Raw genomic sequence first — 18,290 nt, 5'->3', positions numbered from 1 at the left:
TTCTATATTGATAGAACCAAAAGTTTTTGTAAGTTGGAATCCCTGTTTGTTTCTTTCAGAAAGTCTTGTGGGAAAGAGAATGTCCACTTCCACTCTCAGCAGGTGGATTAGGGGGTGCATTATCCTGGCCTACAAGGCGTGAGAATTGGACCCTCCTGAGGGTATTGTGGTGCATTCTCTAAGGGGAGCAGCCACTTCTGCTGCGTATAGATATTTCCCCTCCTTAGAACTGATTTACAAGGCGGCCACTTGGAAGTCTGTGCATTCGTTTACCAGACATTACAAGATAGCTTCAGCAGAAGCTGCCTTTGGGAGGAGGGTGCTGCAGCACACAATCTAACTCTGGACTCTTATTTAACCATCCCTGTGGCAACCAGCTTTATGATGTCCCAATCGTAAGGAATGCCACACTCCCGCTGACCACCGGAGAATGGAAGATTTCTTTTCACTTACCGTGAAGCTTCCTTTCTTGGTGGTCATCCAACCCTGAAATTAGGAGGAGCTACTTCCCAAATGTAGTTTGAATGCCCCACTCCTGGACCACTGAGAAAGGAAGCTTCATGGCAGAATGTTATGTATGTATGTCTACATATCTGCCATGAGTATTTTTCTGTATTCTGTGCTCTGTACTGATCCTCCGAGAGTATAGGAAGTTGCCTATCAGTGGCCTGTTCAGCTGGGAGTTGCATATCTTACAAGTGCCTACTGTGGTGTCTGCTTTCGTTTTCGCAGCCACTGGAGAATGTGTCCTTGAGAGCTGGCTTGCGCCTTGGAACTGAAAAGACTTCATTTTTGCTTCTCTCTTTCAATTCTCCTTTGCTCCTATCTCAAAACCCATTCCTGGCTTTTTCACACCAGAATCCTAACTGTCTATATCCTACAGGCAGAAACTTGCCCTATAACTAACCCCTCCAAACCTTTACACATCACTTCTGCCAATGCCGTTGTCTGTGTTTGCTGATATTGATGGATCTCTAATAAAGTAACTTTAATTCATACATTGGAGTGTGCAGTGGAGTACTATGGGGATCTAACTGCCAGAACCTGATATTTTGGCAGAAGTCACCCCAGTACTTCTGGAACCGGGACCCCGACTGAGACGGCTTGTGTGATGGTGGGATTCCTTGAGAAGCCAGAAGGGACCAAACCTAAAGACCCTGCAGAGCTGCATGGGCTCAGTGCAACCGCGCTGACAGGAAGTGAACCGGGCCTGTGGTGGGCCGCTGGCTTGGAATGCTGGGTCAGCTCACCATTGAGAAGTAGTTACCTGCCATGGGGGGACGTTACACCCCCCGAATTGCGCCTTCTTGGAGCTGAGAACCCTGAAGAGGGGAGGTGCAAATGGAGTCATTGGAGAAGCATCTGCCAAAGGACTTCGTTTCTCGACAGAGAACCCCCAGTAGGAGAAGGTGAACTGACGGCAATAGAAAAAGGGGAAGATTTGTTTTTGGTTTTTTTAATGAAATTTTATTGGATTAGAATATATAATCATTCAATGCAAACATTCCCCCTTTGTAAATATCTACTTCTAATCCCCTCCCTTTCCTCCCCCCTTTTGTTTGACTTCCAACAGTTTTCCAACCCTTTGTCTATCTTATTACTTACTTACTTAATACCTCATATAATCTATTAAACATACACTTAAACTCTCTTCTAAGCTTATCATTTTTTATAACACAGAATTTCCTTTAACCCCTTTTACTAAATCTTATATTCTGAATAACACATTGCTAGCATATATTAATAGTCTTTATATTATTAGTATAACATTTTATCAATTTTCTATTCCCTTACTTAATCTCTTTACTCTCCCCCATATAAGTTAATCAATTTAACTTATATTCTATATATTTCTTTAAACATTTCTTATTCTCAATCTATTTTAATTATATAAAATCTGTTATACTAAAAACTTAACTACAATAAAAAATACCTAGCTAGCATGCTCCTATATATTCATAATAATGCATCTATTATTTAATACTGTGTATAATAAAAAAGAAAAAAAAATTTTCTTAACCCTAATAATAGCTTAGAATCTAATAGTTAAATCCCCCTTTCCCGGTAAAGCCACTTCTCTCTTCCTTTATAAAGTCTCAGTAATTCTCGAACTGCCACAGTTTTCCCTCCATATCCCATTTTTTCTCCAAATATTGCTTCAATTTCTCCCAATCCATATTAAACTGTCCTGGATCAAGGTCTCTTAGCTTCCTTGTCATTTTGTCCATCTCAGCCATGTACAGCAATTTATAAATCCAGTCTTCAATAGTTGGTACTTCTTGCAATTTCCATTTCTGCGCATATAAAAGTCTAGCCGCAGTTGTCATATAGAATAACAATGTTCTATATTGTGCTGGAACAGCTTCCATTCCCAAGTTCAGTAGCAGCAATTCTGGGTTTCTGTTAACTTGAAATTGTAAAATCTCATTAATCGCTTCTATTATTCCTCCCCAGTATTGCTTAGCTACCTCGCAAGTCCACCACATATGATACAAAGATCCTTCATGCTTTTTACATTTCCAGCATTTATTTGACATATTAATATTTCCTAATGCAATTTTCTTTGGTGTCAAGTACCAACGATATATCATTTTATAAACGTTCTCTTTAATATTTGTACATGTCGTGATCTTCAAGGTCGTTTTCCACAGGTATTCCCACGCCTCCATTGTTACCTCTTTATGAAAATTTATCTCCCACTTCACCATTTGGACTTTAACTGTCTCATCTTCTGTATACTATTTTAAAAGTACTTTATAAATCCTTGAAATTTCCTTTTTACCCTCTTGAAAAATTACCTCTTCTAATTCTGAATTCTCCGTTCTTAGTCCTCCTTTCACACAATCCGAATTGTAAAGATCTCTTATCTGTCTATATTGAAACCATCCATAACTGGAGGACAGCTCCTCTTCCGTCTTTATTCTTAATTTAGAGAATTCCAATAATGTTATCTCCTTATATGTTAAACACTGTTGTTCATTTCCGACAGTTCTTGGATCTATTACTTCGAACGGAACCACCCACAGGGGAATTCCGTCCTTCAGGTATTTTTTGTACTTCTTCCAGACAGTAAAAAGGCTTCTCCGAATATAATGGTGTAAGAACATAGAGTCAGCTTTTACTTTATCATACCACAGGTATGCATGCCATCCGAATGTTTTTTTATATCCCTCCAAGCCAGTAGCTTGCAATCATAAGAACATAAGAACATAAGCAAAGCCATGTTGGATCAGGCCAGTGGCCCATCCAGTCCAACATTCTGTCACACACAGTGGCTAGAAATCCAGTGCCATCTAAAGGACTGTCAGTGAGGCCAGGACACCAGAAGCCCTCCCACTGCCTTCCTTCCAGCACCAAGACAACAGAGCACCACCTCCCCACAAAGAGAATACCATCTATCTCCTGTGTCTAATAGCCACTGATGGACCTCTGCTCCATATATTTGTCCAGTCCCCTCTTGAAGCTGGCAATGCTTGTAGCTGCCACCACCTCCTGTGGCAACGAATTCCATGTGTTTATCACCCTTTGTGTAAAGTAGTATTTTCTTCTATCTGTTCTAACCCGACTGCTCAATAATTTCATAGAGTGCCCACGAGTTCTTGTATTGTGAGAAAGGGAGAAAAACACATCTTTCTCGACCTTCTCTAACCCGTGCATTATCTTGTAAACCTCTATCATGTCTCCCCTCAGTCGTCTTTTCTCCAGGCTAAAGAGCCCCAAGCGCCTCAATCTTTCCTCATAGGGAAAGTGTTCCAACCCTTTAATCATTTTAGTTGCCCTTCTCTGTACTTTTTCCAGTGCTATGATATCTTTTTTCAGGTGTGGCGACCAGAACTGTACACAGTACTCCAAATGAGGCCTCACCATCGATCCTTCAACGTCATCCACTCTTTTATCCAAGTCAGGCAAATTGCTTCATGATATAGTCTTAGATTGGGCAGCTGCATTCCACCTCTCTCTTTAGCATCCTGTAGTACTTTCATTTTCACCTAAAAAAAAAGGGGGGGAAGATTTGTTAATGACCCTCTGTGAGGAGTTACTCATGACGAAATGTGACTTACTAGCCCTGACCAGGCTCATGCGGAGATGGATGAGAGCAGCCTTACAGGCTCCCCCTTGGGAGTCGAAGGGCCAAAGGCCACTGCGATGGAGGAAATCCCCCTCAAATCGGACAAAGAATTGGACCTCGAGTACTCAAATCCGTCCGAGGACCTGTGGAACGTACGCCTCGAGATGGAAATGGTCTGGGGAGAGTTGGGCAACCTCAAGGCCAACATGAAGCAAGTGATGGGCGGCTTACAGGAGCTAATGCGCCACCTGCCCACTCCCATGAGCACCGAACGGTGATTCCACCACTCCAAGGAGCGCCCATCACGCTATCTGTGACACCTCTGACTGTGCTGCAGCATCCAGGAGGGCCGGGGGCCCCACCAGGAGCTCCCCCGCCCGTAGAATGGTGTAAATTAGATGTCCGCTTTGAAGGAGACCCCGAAGAACTAGGGTTCTTCCTAGTACAAGCGATGGAATTCTTCCAAGAGTGGGGCCACACCTTCCCGAATGAACACAGCTGAGTAAGCTACTTGTACTCGTGACTGGGTGGCCCAGCAGCCAAGTGGTATGTCACCCTGTATGAAGCTGAAGCCCAGGAGTTAAATTATTTCAAAGCGTTTGTAAGGGCTCTCCGGGCTCAGTTTGAGGATCCTTTGGAAGAGGAGCGGGCTAAAACCAAGCTGAAACGAATAAGACAAGGCTGCTGGGCCGTGCGAGATTATGCAGCAGAGTTCCGGTAGTATGCGCCCAAAGTGTGGGACTGGACAGAGGGGATCAAGATCGAGTTCTTCTGGGCCAGCCTGAACCCCAACCTGGTGGCCAAAGTGCTGGTACAAGATGACCCCAGAAATTTGCTGGGATGGATCCAACTCTTGTGTGAGGTGGAGAACCGGGAGCAAGTAGTTAAACTTCTGAAAATACAACACCAAGTGGGGGTGTGGAGAACCCACCCAGAGCGGTCCCCAGGAGAGAAGAGGCTCCCGAAAATGTGGTCTCTGGAGACGGAGAAGGCTGTCGGGATGACAAGCGAGCTTTGTCTCCCATGCAGGGGACTGGCCACTTTGCTGCCGACTGCCCTGGGGTGAAGAGGGGACCACAAGAGAAACCTTTGGCTGTGCAGAAGGCTGGAGCATCAATGGATAAGACCTCATGTAACCCCTCTAAGAGACGGGGTGAAGCCGCGACCAGCCTGGATGTGGGAGGAAACCTGGAACCCTCAAGTGCAGATCTTTCTGAGGAGGAAGAAAACCCCCAGTGCCAGCGGGAAATGCCACCAATCTGCCGTGAGGAGGCCCCATCAGCAGGTTGCTGAGGAACCAGCACCCACCGAGGTGAGACCAAAAGGAGCTTTGCTTTACATGACAGTGACTCTAGTTAATCCTTGGAGGGGGACTCACATTCGAGTGCACACTCTGACTGACTCTGAGTGCACTCGAGACTTGATTGCCCCTGCATGTTATGGGCTTGGGGCTAAATATGTATAAATTAGCCCACCCTTTAATTTTCGAGCAAATGGATGGGTCTCGAATGAAAGGGGCTCCCCCCAGCCACAAGACTGAACTAACCCCCATGGGAATGGGGAGTCATTGGGAAGCCAGGAGCTTTGTAGTTAGCAAAACCACCACATTTCCTATGATGCTGGGGATACAATGGCTATGGGATCATGACCCATACGTAAGGTGGAAGACGGGCAAACTATGGTTTGTGGGAGGGAGCTGCCAGGACCGGACCATATGTGGAACAATGAATGGGGACTGACTGCACCCCATCTCCCGGAGGTGGGCGTTATTAAGTCAGGAGGAGCAAGGGCAGATCCCTCCAGAATACCGTGATTTGAAGCAAGTGTTTGATGAGAAGAAGGTGGATGAACTTCTCCCCCATAGGGCTACAGACTGTGCCATTGAACTCATCCCAGGGCAGAAACTGCCCAAAGGGAAGCTGTACTCTATGAGCCCTATCGAATGGGAGGAGCTACAGAAGTTCATTGACAGGAACTTGGCTAGAGGCTTTATCTGTTCCGCCACTTCCCCGCATGCCACCCTGTACTGTTCTGAAAGAAAAAGGATGGGGGGGTTGAGACTGTGTACCAATTATAAGGGGATCAATGCAGTGTCGATGTCCAATGCCTACCCCCTTCCCCTCATCAAGGACCTTCTGACTGTGGTTGCCCAAGGGAAGATCTTTCCTAAATTGGCGTTAAGGGATGTCTACTTTCGAGTAAGAATCAAAGAGGGGGATTAATGGAAAACTGCCTTCAACACCCCGTTGGTACAGTTCGAATACCGGGTCATGCCTTTTGGATTACAAGGGGCCCCTGGGGTTTTTATGAATTTAATTAACGAGGTTTTGCTTAAGTACCTGTATAAAGGTGTGGTTGTTTACCTTGATGACATGTTGATTTATTCACAAGATTACAAGTCCTACGTAAAAATGGTGCAACAGGTATTGAAAGCCCTAATGGATAACAATTTACTGGTAAAGCTGTCCAAATGTGAATTTCACAAAGAGGAGTTGGACTTCCTGGGGTACAGAATCTCGGGACACGGGCTGAAGATGGACCCCGCTAAGATACAAGCGGTAGTGGGATGGGAACCCCCCAAAACAAGGAGACAGTTACAATCATTTCTGGGCTTTGCTAACTTTTACCAACCTTTTATAAGGAAATTTATGATGGACTTGCTGAAAACTAAGGGGAAGGGACAGCAGGGGGTAAAGTCGAATGTTAAGCTGAACTGGACACAAAACTGTCAGGATGCATTTGAGCGCCTGAAAACCTTATTTATGTCTGAGCACACCCTGCAGCACCCCAATGAAAATCACAAGTTCATTGTGCAAGTAGACACTAGCGACGTAGCCATGGGGTGGTGGTGGGGGTCCTACTACAGAAAGATGATGAAGGGAAATTACACCCCTGTGCTTATGTCTCAAAAAAATTCTCGGAGATTGTATGCCACTGGGCTGTGTGGGATAAAGAGGCCTGTTAGATTAGCCCTAAATATCTAGAGGCACTGGTTAGAAGGGCTAAGCAGCCGTTTGAAGTATGGACAGATCATAAGAATTTAGAAGTGCTGCGGACCCCATGCAGATTGAATGCCAAACAGTTGCACTGGGCAGAGTTCTCCTTTTCAATTTTGTGTTAAAGCACCTTCCTGGGAAATCTAATTTTCTGGCAGATGCCCTTTCCCACGTCTCAACATGACAGCATAAGGGAGAAAGAGTGGACACCATGTTCTCACCAGTGCAGTTGGGATGAATGGTGACTACTTGGGGCCAGGCAAAGTCCGCAAAATCTAATACTGGCCAGAAGGTGTTGGAGGAAAAGGTGAAAAGAGAGACAGAAAAAGGGGGAGGAATGCCAAAAATTAACTGGAAAAGTGAAAACAAGTTGGTACAGACATGGTAAAATGTACATTCCAGCTAGCTTGAGGGGGGAAGTCTTAAAGAACTGTCATGATTCTAAGCTAGCTGGACATTTTGGGTATGTGAAAACATTACACCTAGTGCAGAGACAGTTTTGGTGGCCCTATATGAGATGGGATATTTCTCAGTATGTATCTTCTTGCCAAGTGTGCTTTATGGGGGGGAAAAGAGGGGGAAAGCCACCCGGACTACTATGACCCATGGAAACCCCCTCCCAAGGGTGGGCAGCGATATCAATGGATTTTATTACTAATCTTCCCTCTTCTAACGGGAAAACTCATTCTGGTGGTGGTGGATTTATTTTCCAAGCAAACTCATTTCATCCCATGTTCCAAAATCCCAACTGCCCCCAAACTGGCCACCCTCTTCATGCAGCACGTAGTCAGGCTGCACTCGTTTCCGGAGAAAGTAATTTCTGACTGAGGAGTACAGCTCATTGCCAACTTTTGGCGGGAGCTAATGAAAGTAGCAGGGATTGAACAGGGACTTAGCTCCGCCCATCATCCCAAGACTGACGGCCAAACTGAAAGGATTAATCAAGTGTTGGAGCAGTTCTTACATTGCTATATCAATTACCAACGGGACAACTGGACAGACTTCCTAGTTTTTGCAGAATATTGTTACAATAATTCAGTGCATAGTTCAACAGGGGCTTCCCTGTTCATGATTGCTCAGGGCTATGAGAGCACTGCAATGGCGTTTGTCAAGAAACCCCCTAATATGAAACCTGGGGACTTTTCAGAATGGTGGTCCAAACTAACAAACCAATGGAGAGTGATAAAGGAAACTGGATAAAGCAAAAGAGGACTATAAAAACAGGTGGACAAAAAGAGGTCTAATCCATGGACTTTGCAAGTAGGAGACTATGTGTATATTTCTACTAAAGAATCTGAGGGGAGAGCAACCAAGTAAAAAACTGGGTTGGAAATTCTTGGGGTCTTTTCCAGTAAAGCGAGTAATTAATGAGGTGACTGTAGAGGTACAATTACCAAAGAACCTGAGAAAAGTTCACCCTGTATTTCATTTCAGCCTCCTGAAGAAAGCTCCCCCTCCTGACAAATGGCACCTGAACCAGGGAGTTCCCCCCTCCCCGCTCTCCTGGTGGACAGACAGCCACAATATGAAGATATTCTGGACTCTAAACGAAAATGTGAAGAACTTTTTTACTTGATTCAATGGGTCCACTTTGATAAAAGTAATATAGAATGGGTAAAAGACTCCAACGTGAAAGCCCTTAAGCTTTTATGCAGATTTCATAAAGCCTACCCTGAAAAACACGGCCCCTCATGAGGTGGGGCCCATCGGGGGGGGGGCAGTATGTCATATACGTCTTTCTACATATCTGCCATGAGTATTTTTCTGTATTCTGTGCTCTGTACTGATCCTCTGAGAGTGTAGGAAGTTGCCTATCAGTGGCCTGTTCAGCTGGGAGTTGCAAGTTGCCTATCAGTGGCCTGTTCAGCTGGGAGTTACAAGTGCCTACTGTGGTGTCCTACTTTCGTTTTCGCAGCCTCTGGAGAATGTGTCCTTGAGAGCCGGCTTGCGCCTCGGAACTGAAAAGACTTCATTTTTGCTTCTCTCCTCCAATTCTCCTTTGCTCCTATCTCAAAACCCATTCCCTCCCCTTCCTGGCTCTTTCGCACCAGAATCCTAACCGTCCATATCCTACAGGTGGGAACTTGCCCTATAACTAACTCCTCCATACCTTTACATATCACTTCTGCCAATGCCCTTGTCTGTGTTTGCTGATATTGATGGACCTGTAATAAAGTAATTTTAACTCATACATTGGAGTGTGTGCAGTGGAGTACTATGGGGATCTAACTGCCAGAACCTGACACAGAGTCTCTCCCTCATGGGGATCTTTTTATATCTCCCCTCTAACACCATGGAGGGGAGAACTCGCCATCTTGCCAGGGAGAAAATCATGTAGCCAATTATCGCCTAGTCTCTAATTGACCCTTTCTGGGCAAAGTGGTTGAGATAGAAATAGCTGACCAACTCTAGGCCTTCTAGGACAATTCTGGTGCTTTGGACCCTTTTTGGGGGTTCCACAAGGCACAATACTATCCCCAATCTCTATGTAAGGCCTTTAGAAGAACTCATTCACAACTATGGAATTGGATTCCTTCAATATGCAGATGACATCCAGCTCTATAGCTTGTTATCCAAATCCATTGATGATGCAGTAGAGGTACTGAGTAGCTGCTTGACTGCTGTTGTCAACTGACTTAAAGCAAATATTGAAAATGAACCCAGAGAATATGGAAGTGATGCTGGGTGGAAAAGCAGAGATCATGAAGGACATCATGCTGCTGATCTTTGATGGAGTTCAGCTGACCCTGGCTGACTCAGAGCCTAGGGCAGGGTTTCCCAACCTTTTTGAGCCGGCAGGCACATTTGGAGTTCTGACACAGTGTAGTGGGCGCAGCAACAATATGGCTGCTACACAATGAGTGCTGCAGGAGATAGAGCCAGACACAAAATGGCTGCTACTGCTTACCTTTAGTCATACAGTGAAGATCCTTGTGCTGTGGAAACAGTTTCTGCCAAAGCAATGTTTTTAAAAATCTGCAGAGCCTATCAATATCCCAATGGCCAATCAAAAACAATGCTTTGCAAAAGTCCCATATTGTGGATTTTCCTCTTTTCCTCTCTTTAATTGTGTTCTCATGATTGCTAGTGTGTGCACAGTGTTTTCCTTCTTTAGACACAAGAGTAGATGTGAAAGTTACTGTGTTTTTAACGTCTTTGAATCTTAAAAGTTAGAGAGAGAAAAAGTTAGACGTTTAAAATAAGCCTCTGAGTTTATTATCCGTCAGCCCCCCCCCCCTTTTCTGCTAGGTTTCTGTGACACTGAGCATGGTCAGATTCTGGCCGCCTGACAAGATACTGACCTGCTATCGATTTTTGCTTCTGTACACTGGCTAATGCAAACAGCAAAAGCAAACACCACTTGTCCTCTCCTGTTCAGAATATGTCATTTTGGAATCTGTCCCAAATGAGCATAGCTTAATGTCAAGTAAAATATTCTGGTGCTTTTCGTGCTTAAAAGAAAAATGGCTTCAGGGTATCATGACTATGCTAGGCCTCACTATACAGGAATACAACGGTTATCTCCTGCGATAGGTGAAAGGCAGACACCACCTTAGGCAGGAATTTGAGGCATGGCCTCAGGACCACCCTATTGCTGTGGAACAGAATGAAAGGCGGGTCAGCCCTAAGTGCTGACAGCTCACTTACCCTCCCGGCAGACGTTATAGCCACTAGAAATGTTACCTTATAGGACAACAAGTCCAAAGGGCATGTGGCTAACGGCTCAAACGGAGGCAACATCAGCCTCGACAGCACCAGGGATAGTGACCATTGAGGCACCGGGTGTGACACGGGGGTAGAGGTTAAACATCCCCTTCAGGCACTGGCGGGACTTACAGTGCGAAAAAACTGTGCCACCGTCTACTTGAGCATGGAAGGCTGAAATAGCCGCAAGATGGATTTTGAGGGAGGTAACTCTTAAACCCTGCTCCCTCAACTGGCATAGATAATCAAATATGAGCCCCAGGGGGCTATTGGCACTTTGGACTTGTTGTCCTATAAGGTAACATTTCTAGTGGCTATAACGTCTGCCGGGAGGGTAAGTGAGCTGTCAGCACTTAGGGCTGACTCGCCTTTAGCAAGTGCCCAAGCCTCAAACCTACTCCACTTAGCCTCATAGGACCGTCTAGTGGACGGCTTCCTAGCGTTCAACAAGACCCTGTCCACCTGCTCTGAAAACACTACAGGCGGGGCTGGATCCGCCAGGCTGACAGGTGTAGCTTTGTGGGTTCGTGATGGAACAGGCTCCCGTTCTGCAGGAGATCCTGCCGGGGAGGCAGACTCACATAAGTCCTTTTGGACAGGTGCAGGAGCTTGGGGACCCATACCTGCCTCGGCCAAAACGGGGCCACAAGTATGCAATCCGAATTGTCCTCCTCTATCTTGCACAGTACCCTGGGTATCAGTGGGAATGGCGGAAACATATAGTGCAACCAAGTACCAAGTACCGACTCTTCTCCTTGGAAGGGTGGAGGCAGCCAACCCTGCCTTGAAGTCGAAGGCATCGGTTCCGAGAGCTCAAACCCGGCAGGGGCCCCCTTCCAATGGCAGTGGTAGGCCGGAGGTATGTATGAGGCCTGGCGATGGCGCGAGTCTAAGGAGTGCATGGAACCAACGCTCCCCGCCTCAGAACGGCGCCGGCTCTGGGTGGAAGCCGCCGGGGACCGGAGAGCAGCTGGAGCAGGTGACGGTCGGTTCCGATGGTGGGTTGATGGGCTCGGATCCGCAGCCGGGGAGTGATCACTAGGGATCACAATGAAGGCCCCAGGATCCGGTACCTCTTCCGGAGCGGGCGAATCCAGGTGCGGGGAAGGTGTGCGAGGGACCACCATCACGACCTCCTCAGCAGACGCCTGACGTGGCGACCGAGAGCGCCAACGCTTGGCCTTCTTCGGTTTTTTCGAAGGAGGCTCAGAAGAGGCCCTTGGAACCAAAGCCCTTTCAGTGGTCGGCCTCTTGCTCGAACTCGGCTTCGGATCCGACACTTTCCTCGGGGTCGGCTTCCCGGCGGCGAGCTGTGGTCTCGGCGCCGCACCAGCCGTCGGATCCACCCATGACCTCGGATCTGCGCTCCTCGGTTCCGAGTCCGATGCCCTCGGATCCGACCGAGTCAAAGAAGCGCTATGGGGCGGTCTCACCGACCCCTGCACCGGAGAGGCCGTTCTCGATGCCACAGCACTCGTCGGCCGAGATATCGACGCTGACTTCATGGACGCCGCTGAGCCTGCTCTCAAATGCCGTTCAGCAGAGGGGCTAGGGCCGGCCTTGGGGGAGGGCAATGGAGTAGTCTCCGACATCACTTTTCCACAAGGAGGAGTTTAAGCGGGCCTGATGCTCCTGCCGGGCCTTGTGGGTAAAGTTCTGGCATATCTTACACGCCGTAACGTTGTGGGTCTCCCCCAGGCAAAATAAACACAACTCATGGCCATCGGTCTGGGCCATTTTTGTGTGGCACTGAATACAGTGCTTGACTAAAGCTTTGGAAGCCATATTAGGGTCGGGAAAAAGAGTAGTCAAACAGTCCGAGGTTATATTTACCGAGTCCAAAACAAGATCCAAATCAGCAAGACGAAGAATAGTCAAATCCGAAGTCCGAAGTCAAAAAACCAGATTCACCAGATCAAGCAATAAAGCACTAAAGCACGGAGCTGCAAAGCAGACGTTCTCTCCAAGCGGCAGCAAGAAGAGAACTGAGGAAAAGGGGCCGTTGGTCGCTGGAGGAGCATGTGACTGTTTGGGCGGGAAAACGGTCACTGAGGCGTGTGACTAACGGCCCCTTCGGAGCTATAGAAGCGATAAAGAATTCTCCGGCGGCTGGCCTGCGCAGTCCCCCCCCCCATGTGTGGAGGCACAGAAGAACGAAAATGAACAAGCAGGATAGCTCAGAAGAAGGAATTTGACACTTAGAGCAAGGCTTTATCACTTGTCCACAGATTTGTGTGCTGGCAGCTAGAATGTATGCTCAGAGCAAGATCCCATAAAATGAGGCCTAAAAATTCCCTAACACCTAGCAGTGGCATTTCTAATACTGTGGAATCTGTTTCATGCCTTATGTTAGTCCCAGTTCCAGTCCAGGTTTTACTCATGTCTGTGTAAATTGGTTGAAGGACTGCTAAGGAAGGCCTGTGCTACGCCTTGCGTTCTTTTGTTTCTGCTAAATAAAGTTACTCTGTGCTGACTAAGAGAGACCCTCTACACAGTCCGAAATGACTGCTGAGTCTTACAGCAGTGAGACTGAGAACTGTGGAGAGAGCCAGCACCAGTCCCTGGCAGGAAAAGGGAGGGCAGCATGCATGGAACCAATGGGGGGAAAACTGCCTTCAGAAAGCACTGGGCTTAGAGGTGCAGGTGTATCATCTCTGTTAAAACAGATGCCGCTGAGGAGCCCCAATCATCAGACCGATGGTTCCAGGCTGCGATGTCACTGTGTGAGTGCTGTGTTAACTCCTCCCTCCAGGGACGGCATCTCGGAACCAAGGGCAGCATGGGGGGGGGAGAGGAGGAATTCCTTGAGACAGGCAGGCACATTTCCAAAGGCCGGAGGCAGGGGGGAGACTCCGCCTTGGCTTGCAGGCCTCTGTTAAGCTACACCTCCAGGTGCCTCCCTCAGAGCCAAAGCGGGGTGGGGGGGCTTTATCCAGGCAGACATGCAGGCAAAGCCTTTGGAAAGAGCCTCAGACATGAGGGCTCTGTCAGGCCGCATTTCCAGGCTTCTCCCCTTCGAAGCGAGGGGGCAGGTGCCTTTATTCAGGCTGTTGTGCCTTGAGGGAAGAGCCATTGTGGGGAGGCTCTGAGGGGCCATACCTCTCAGACCTTGATACTCGAGGATGCCAGCGTGGCAATCAGGCTGGCATGAAGCCACAGCCTTGGCAAAGAGCCGTTCTGGGGAGGCTCTGAGGAGCCACAGCTCTGGACTTGGCCCTTGGTACTCAAGAGGCCAGGGAGGGGGCAGGTGCCTTTATTTAGGCTGGTGTTTTCCAGCATCTTGAGGAAGCCCTTCTTGAACCATAACAGCGAAGGGAGACAGAAACTTATTCTTTAAATGTAGTTTTATTCTTCACTAGAACATATATTGATGATTAAAAACTTTTAAGAGAAGCAAGTCTCCTCAGCCTCAAAGATGAGGTGAGGAAAAAGTGGAGAAAAACAGTGGAGATACTCTCTCAGCGGTGGCAAAAAGAGAACAGAGGGAATAGTGCTGACCCTCCTGGTAGGGTTGTCAATTCCTGATAGAGAAATACTGGAGATTTTAGGCGTGGAGATTGGGGGTGGATGGGGTTTAGGGGAGTGTTTAATAAACTCATCTCAGCATCTGGGAGTATTAGAAGCCAAGTCCTGTAATAAATGCATGCGCAAGGAGTGCTGATGCTGAATATAAATGCACCACTGAAGAGGGAATAATTATAACAACATTCGCTTTATATACTGCCCTTCAGGAGAACTTAATGCCTACTGAGAACAGTTTAGAAAGTGTGTTGTTATTATTGTCCCAGAATCACCCTGTGAGGTGGGTGGGACTGAGAGAGCTCTGAAGACCTGTGAATGATCCAAGGTCACCCAGCTGGCTTCAGGCAGAGGAGTGCAGAATCAAACCCAGCCCTCCAGATTAGAATCCTGCCACTCTTAACCACTTCACCAAACTTGTTCGCAATGCCAATGAGTTTCTGCCCCCTTTTTAGCATCTAATGTATGGCATGTTACTTCTTTGCAACATACACAAAGCAAAAATGTTAGCCATTACCTATTATTTATTAAAACATTTATACCCCACTTTCCCATAAAGTTAAAGGCAGCTTACAACAGATTAAAAACATTTACAATTAAAATGGAAATAATTCCCAAATTCTTGTCTCCCTTAAAAGATGCCTGCCCTTCACACTCTAAATTTTTTTTCTGATTTGTTTGTTGCTCTGCTTCCATTAATGTGGCTATTCTATGTGACCGAGGGGCAGTATACAGTTTACGCTACAACTGATCCCCAAGGGTACAGCCTCAGGTGTGTGCCAGCATCGTCCCCTGCAATCCTTTCCAACTGGGAAGACCAAAGATCAAAGCTGGGGCATTCTGGAGGTCAATTATACATGTCAGTGCACAGCCCCCCCTGCCACCATTGCTATCCCTAATGCCTCCTCTTGCAGCGAATACTAGTGTGTAACATTCTTTCAGTAAAGAGAGTAGATGAGTGCTTAACTGTGGCTTTCTATCAGGAGTTCAAAGCTTGTAACTAAATATGTGGTGGTGAATTTCCAGACAATTCGCTCCTACTTCGGAGAGGGGCTGTCAAGATTCTTTTTCCTTTTCCTGTGCCTGACTCTTCTTTTCTAAGACTGCACCTCTAGGCCTGCTGTGCCATACTGGGAGATTCAAGCCATTCAGCCAAACTTCAAACCCTCCCCCAGTTCCTTAGGGCATTACAGAACCAATACCAGGCATCAGCATTATGTATGAATGCAGAATCTGCTGCAATATGTAGAAATCAGCATACTAAAAACTAGCATTTTGTTTTCTGAAAATAAGCTCCTACGCTAAATGGCCAGATGAAATGGTGTCAAACTACTCTGACTACATCATCCACATCCTGGATGGGAACCTCGTGTGGGCTACGAGTGGTTGAAACACACCCACTTATTGGGCTCAACTGTACAAAGGAAAGAAAGAAAAACTGGAAACAAACTTAATGTCGAGCTCCTTTATTTGTTAAAAAATTTTTTGGACACAAACAAGTTCCAGAGCAACAAGTGGTTGAATGGGACAAAGGCACATCCCAATCAATGTGAACATTCCTTGGATCCCCTGGCAAGCACTTGAAAGGCACGAGCAAGCCAGAAAGAGGCGTCTTCAGGTCCTCCACTTTAAGCCGGCTTGCACTGTACCTCTTCAGCTAACCAGCAGAATCTTTCAAAAAGTTGCTAATATGGATTGTCCCAGGGGAAGTCAACCTAGCCCGGTGCCCTTGGCTTGTGCTAAACCACGATCAAGGGAGGTGCCTGAGAGGCGCTTAGGACTCCAGAGCAGGTTGAATAGCAACAGCTCATTTCTCTTTGGGATATCTCACCAGGGCTTCTACTCCAGTGTACCTTTATTTCTAAAATACAGAAAATTGGGTGCTCTGGATACCTAAATTAGCATCCTTTTCACTTTTCCTTCTTATTCTGCTACCTGGCTGCAAATGCCGGAGGAAGAATAAAACCACCACACCAAGAGGCACCTGACAAAAGTTGTGGCCTTCCCAGATCTAGGTGTGTTGGTTAGGTCCTTCATTTCAGGCACAACTTTTCAAAAAACGCAGAAATGAGCCAGAACAGCATCTCATGCAGTGGATAAAAATGCCCTCCTTTGACAGATCTGCCAGTGCATCAAACCTATTTGAAACGGCAGGTGCACTTGACCAAAGGACATTCGCTCATTTCTCCCCATCACTGCAGCACACACCCAAGGAGAGCTTGAAGACCCAACTGCATAAGCCTCCAACAAGTCGCTAAGGCTCAACTCCAGGACTTTTCAGCATAGAGTTGGCTGAAGGCTGCCTCAAACTTCCTTTGGGTGGCATTTTAAGATCAGGAAACGGAACAGACGGTGCTGCCTTTCTGGTCAGCCTGCTTTTTCTGAAGTTCTCTTGTGATCCGTCGCTTGATGCCAATTAAATACAGCTCTCGGTCAAACTGGCCAGCAGCAAGTGGAATGCTGTAAAATACAGGGATGCAGTTAAATTAATGCCACTCAGTTGCAGCCAAAACACAAAAAGAAACTGAAGGAACACTTACACTATCTAGTTAAACTAGATTATCAAGAGAAGTCAAGGCAGTGCTTTGGAATGTGAAGGCTGCATTTTGCTGTGTCACTACCTTTAAAGCCATTGCCACATTTTGTAACAGTGAATTTTGCAAGTTAATCATGTGTTGTATGAATCACTCTTTATCTGTCCTGAACCTAAAGTTAGTTAATTTCACTTATTATTAGATGTGGCAGAGGTGGGGATGGGGGGCTCTTCTCCACCTTCTGGCTCTTCTGCAGATAGAAGGGATAAAAGGAAGCACTTCTTCACCCAAAGCATGATTAACACATGGAATTCACTGCCACAGGAGACGGTGGCAGCTTCAAGCATAGACAGCTTCAAGAGGGGATTGGATAAACATATGGAGCAGAGGTCCACCAGTGGCTATTAGCCACAAGGTATAGATGGAACTCTCTATTTTATTTATTTATTTACCTTCAATTTCTATTCCGCCCTCTCCAAACTGGCAGGCTCAGGGCGGATTACATTCTATAAAACAGCACATTAATAATAATGATTTAAAATTTTAAAATTAAACAATATAAAAAGATATATTGTCGAAGGCTTTCACGGCCGGAGAACGATGGTTGTTGTGGATTTTCCGGGCTGTATTGCCGTGGTCCTGGCATTGTAGTTCCTGACATTTCGCCAGCAGCTGTGACTGGCATCTTCAGAGGTGTAGCACCAAAAGACAGGGATCTCTCCGTGTCAAACATTGACAGTGTCTCTCAGTTTGACACTGAGAGATCCCTGTCTTTCGGTGCTACACCTCTGAAGATGCCAGTCACAGCTGCTGGCGAAACGTCAGGAACTACAATGCCAAGACCAATACAGCCCGGAAAATCCACAACAACCATCAATATAAAAACAGTACAATAAAAGTATTCAAAAGTACAAGGAAGGCAGCGCAGGAGTAATCAGTTTATCGATTTCAGACTGCCCCCAACCCACCATATTAAGATTCCTTGTGTAGTTGGTTAAAAGGTCAATGGTGGATGCCTCTAGCAGGGAGGACATTCACCTCTATTTGGCTGGTAGGGGCCCAGCTCAGCCTCCACCATATGCCTGGCAGAACAGCTGTCTTACAGGCCTGGCGGAAGGATAACAAATCCTGCCAGGCCCTAGTCTCATTGGACAGAGCGTTCCACCAGGCTGGAGCCAGGACTGAAAAGGCCCTGGCCCTGGTTGAGGCTAAGCGGGCCTCCCTGGGGCCAGCAGTTGTTTGTCACCTGATCGAAGCATCTTCTGGGGCACATATAGGGAGAGGCAGTCCCTGTCTGCATAGGGCTTTATAGGTATGTACCAAAACCTTGAATCTGATTTGGTACTCCACTGGCAGCCAATGCAGCTGGCGCAATACCGGTGTTATATGTGCACTACTAGGCACCCCGGTGGTGACACACACCACTGCATTTTGAACCAGCTGCAACTGCCGTATCAGACTCAAGGG

General features: G+C 46.8%; 1 protein-coding gene across 4 annotated transcripts in view; it reads right to left on the bottom strand.

Moving 5' to 3' along the window:
* Window positions 1–15,739: 15,739 nt before the first annotated feature.
* Window positions 15,740–18,290, bottom strand: part of INPP5E (inositol polyphosphate-5-phosphatase E) — a 57,306-nt gene continuing 54,755 nt past the window's right edge. For 2 of the 4 annotated variants that reach the window (XM_054997539.1, XM_054997540.1), the window contains exon 11: window positions 15,740–16,749. In XM_054997539.1, the coding sequence (XP_054853514.1) occupies window positions 16,623–16,749 (127 nt within the window). In that variant the 3' untranslated portion in view covers window positions 15,740–16,622. The remainder of the gene's footprint in view (window positions 16,750–18,290) is intronic. The other 2 variants (XM_054997541.1, XM_054997542.1) reach the window with 1 other exon arrangement.

Source organism: Eublepharis macularius, chromosome 14 (genome assembly GCF_028583425.1).
Source record: "Eublepharis macularius isolate TG4126 chromosome 14, MPM_Emac_v1.0, whole genome shotgun sequence".
NCBI classification, from domain to species: domain Eukaryota; kingdom Metazoa; phylum Chordata; class Lepidosauria; order Squamata; family Eublepharidae; genus Eublepharis; species Eublepharis macularius.
The sequence above is the reverse complement of the archived record's forward strand: the minus strand, read 5'-3'. Positions and strand labels throughout refer to the sequence as shown.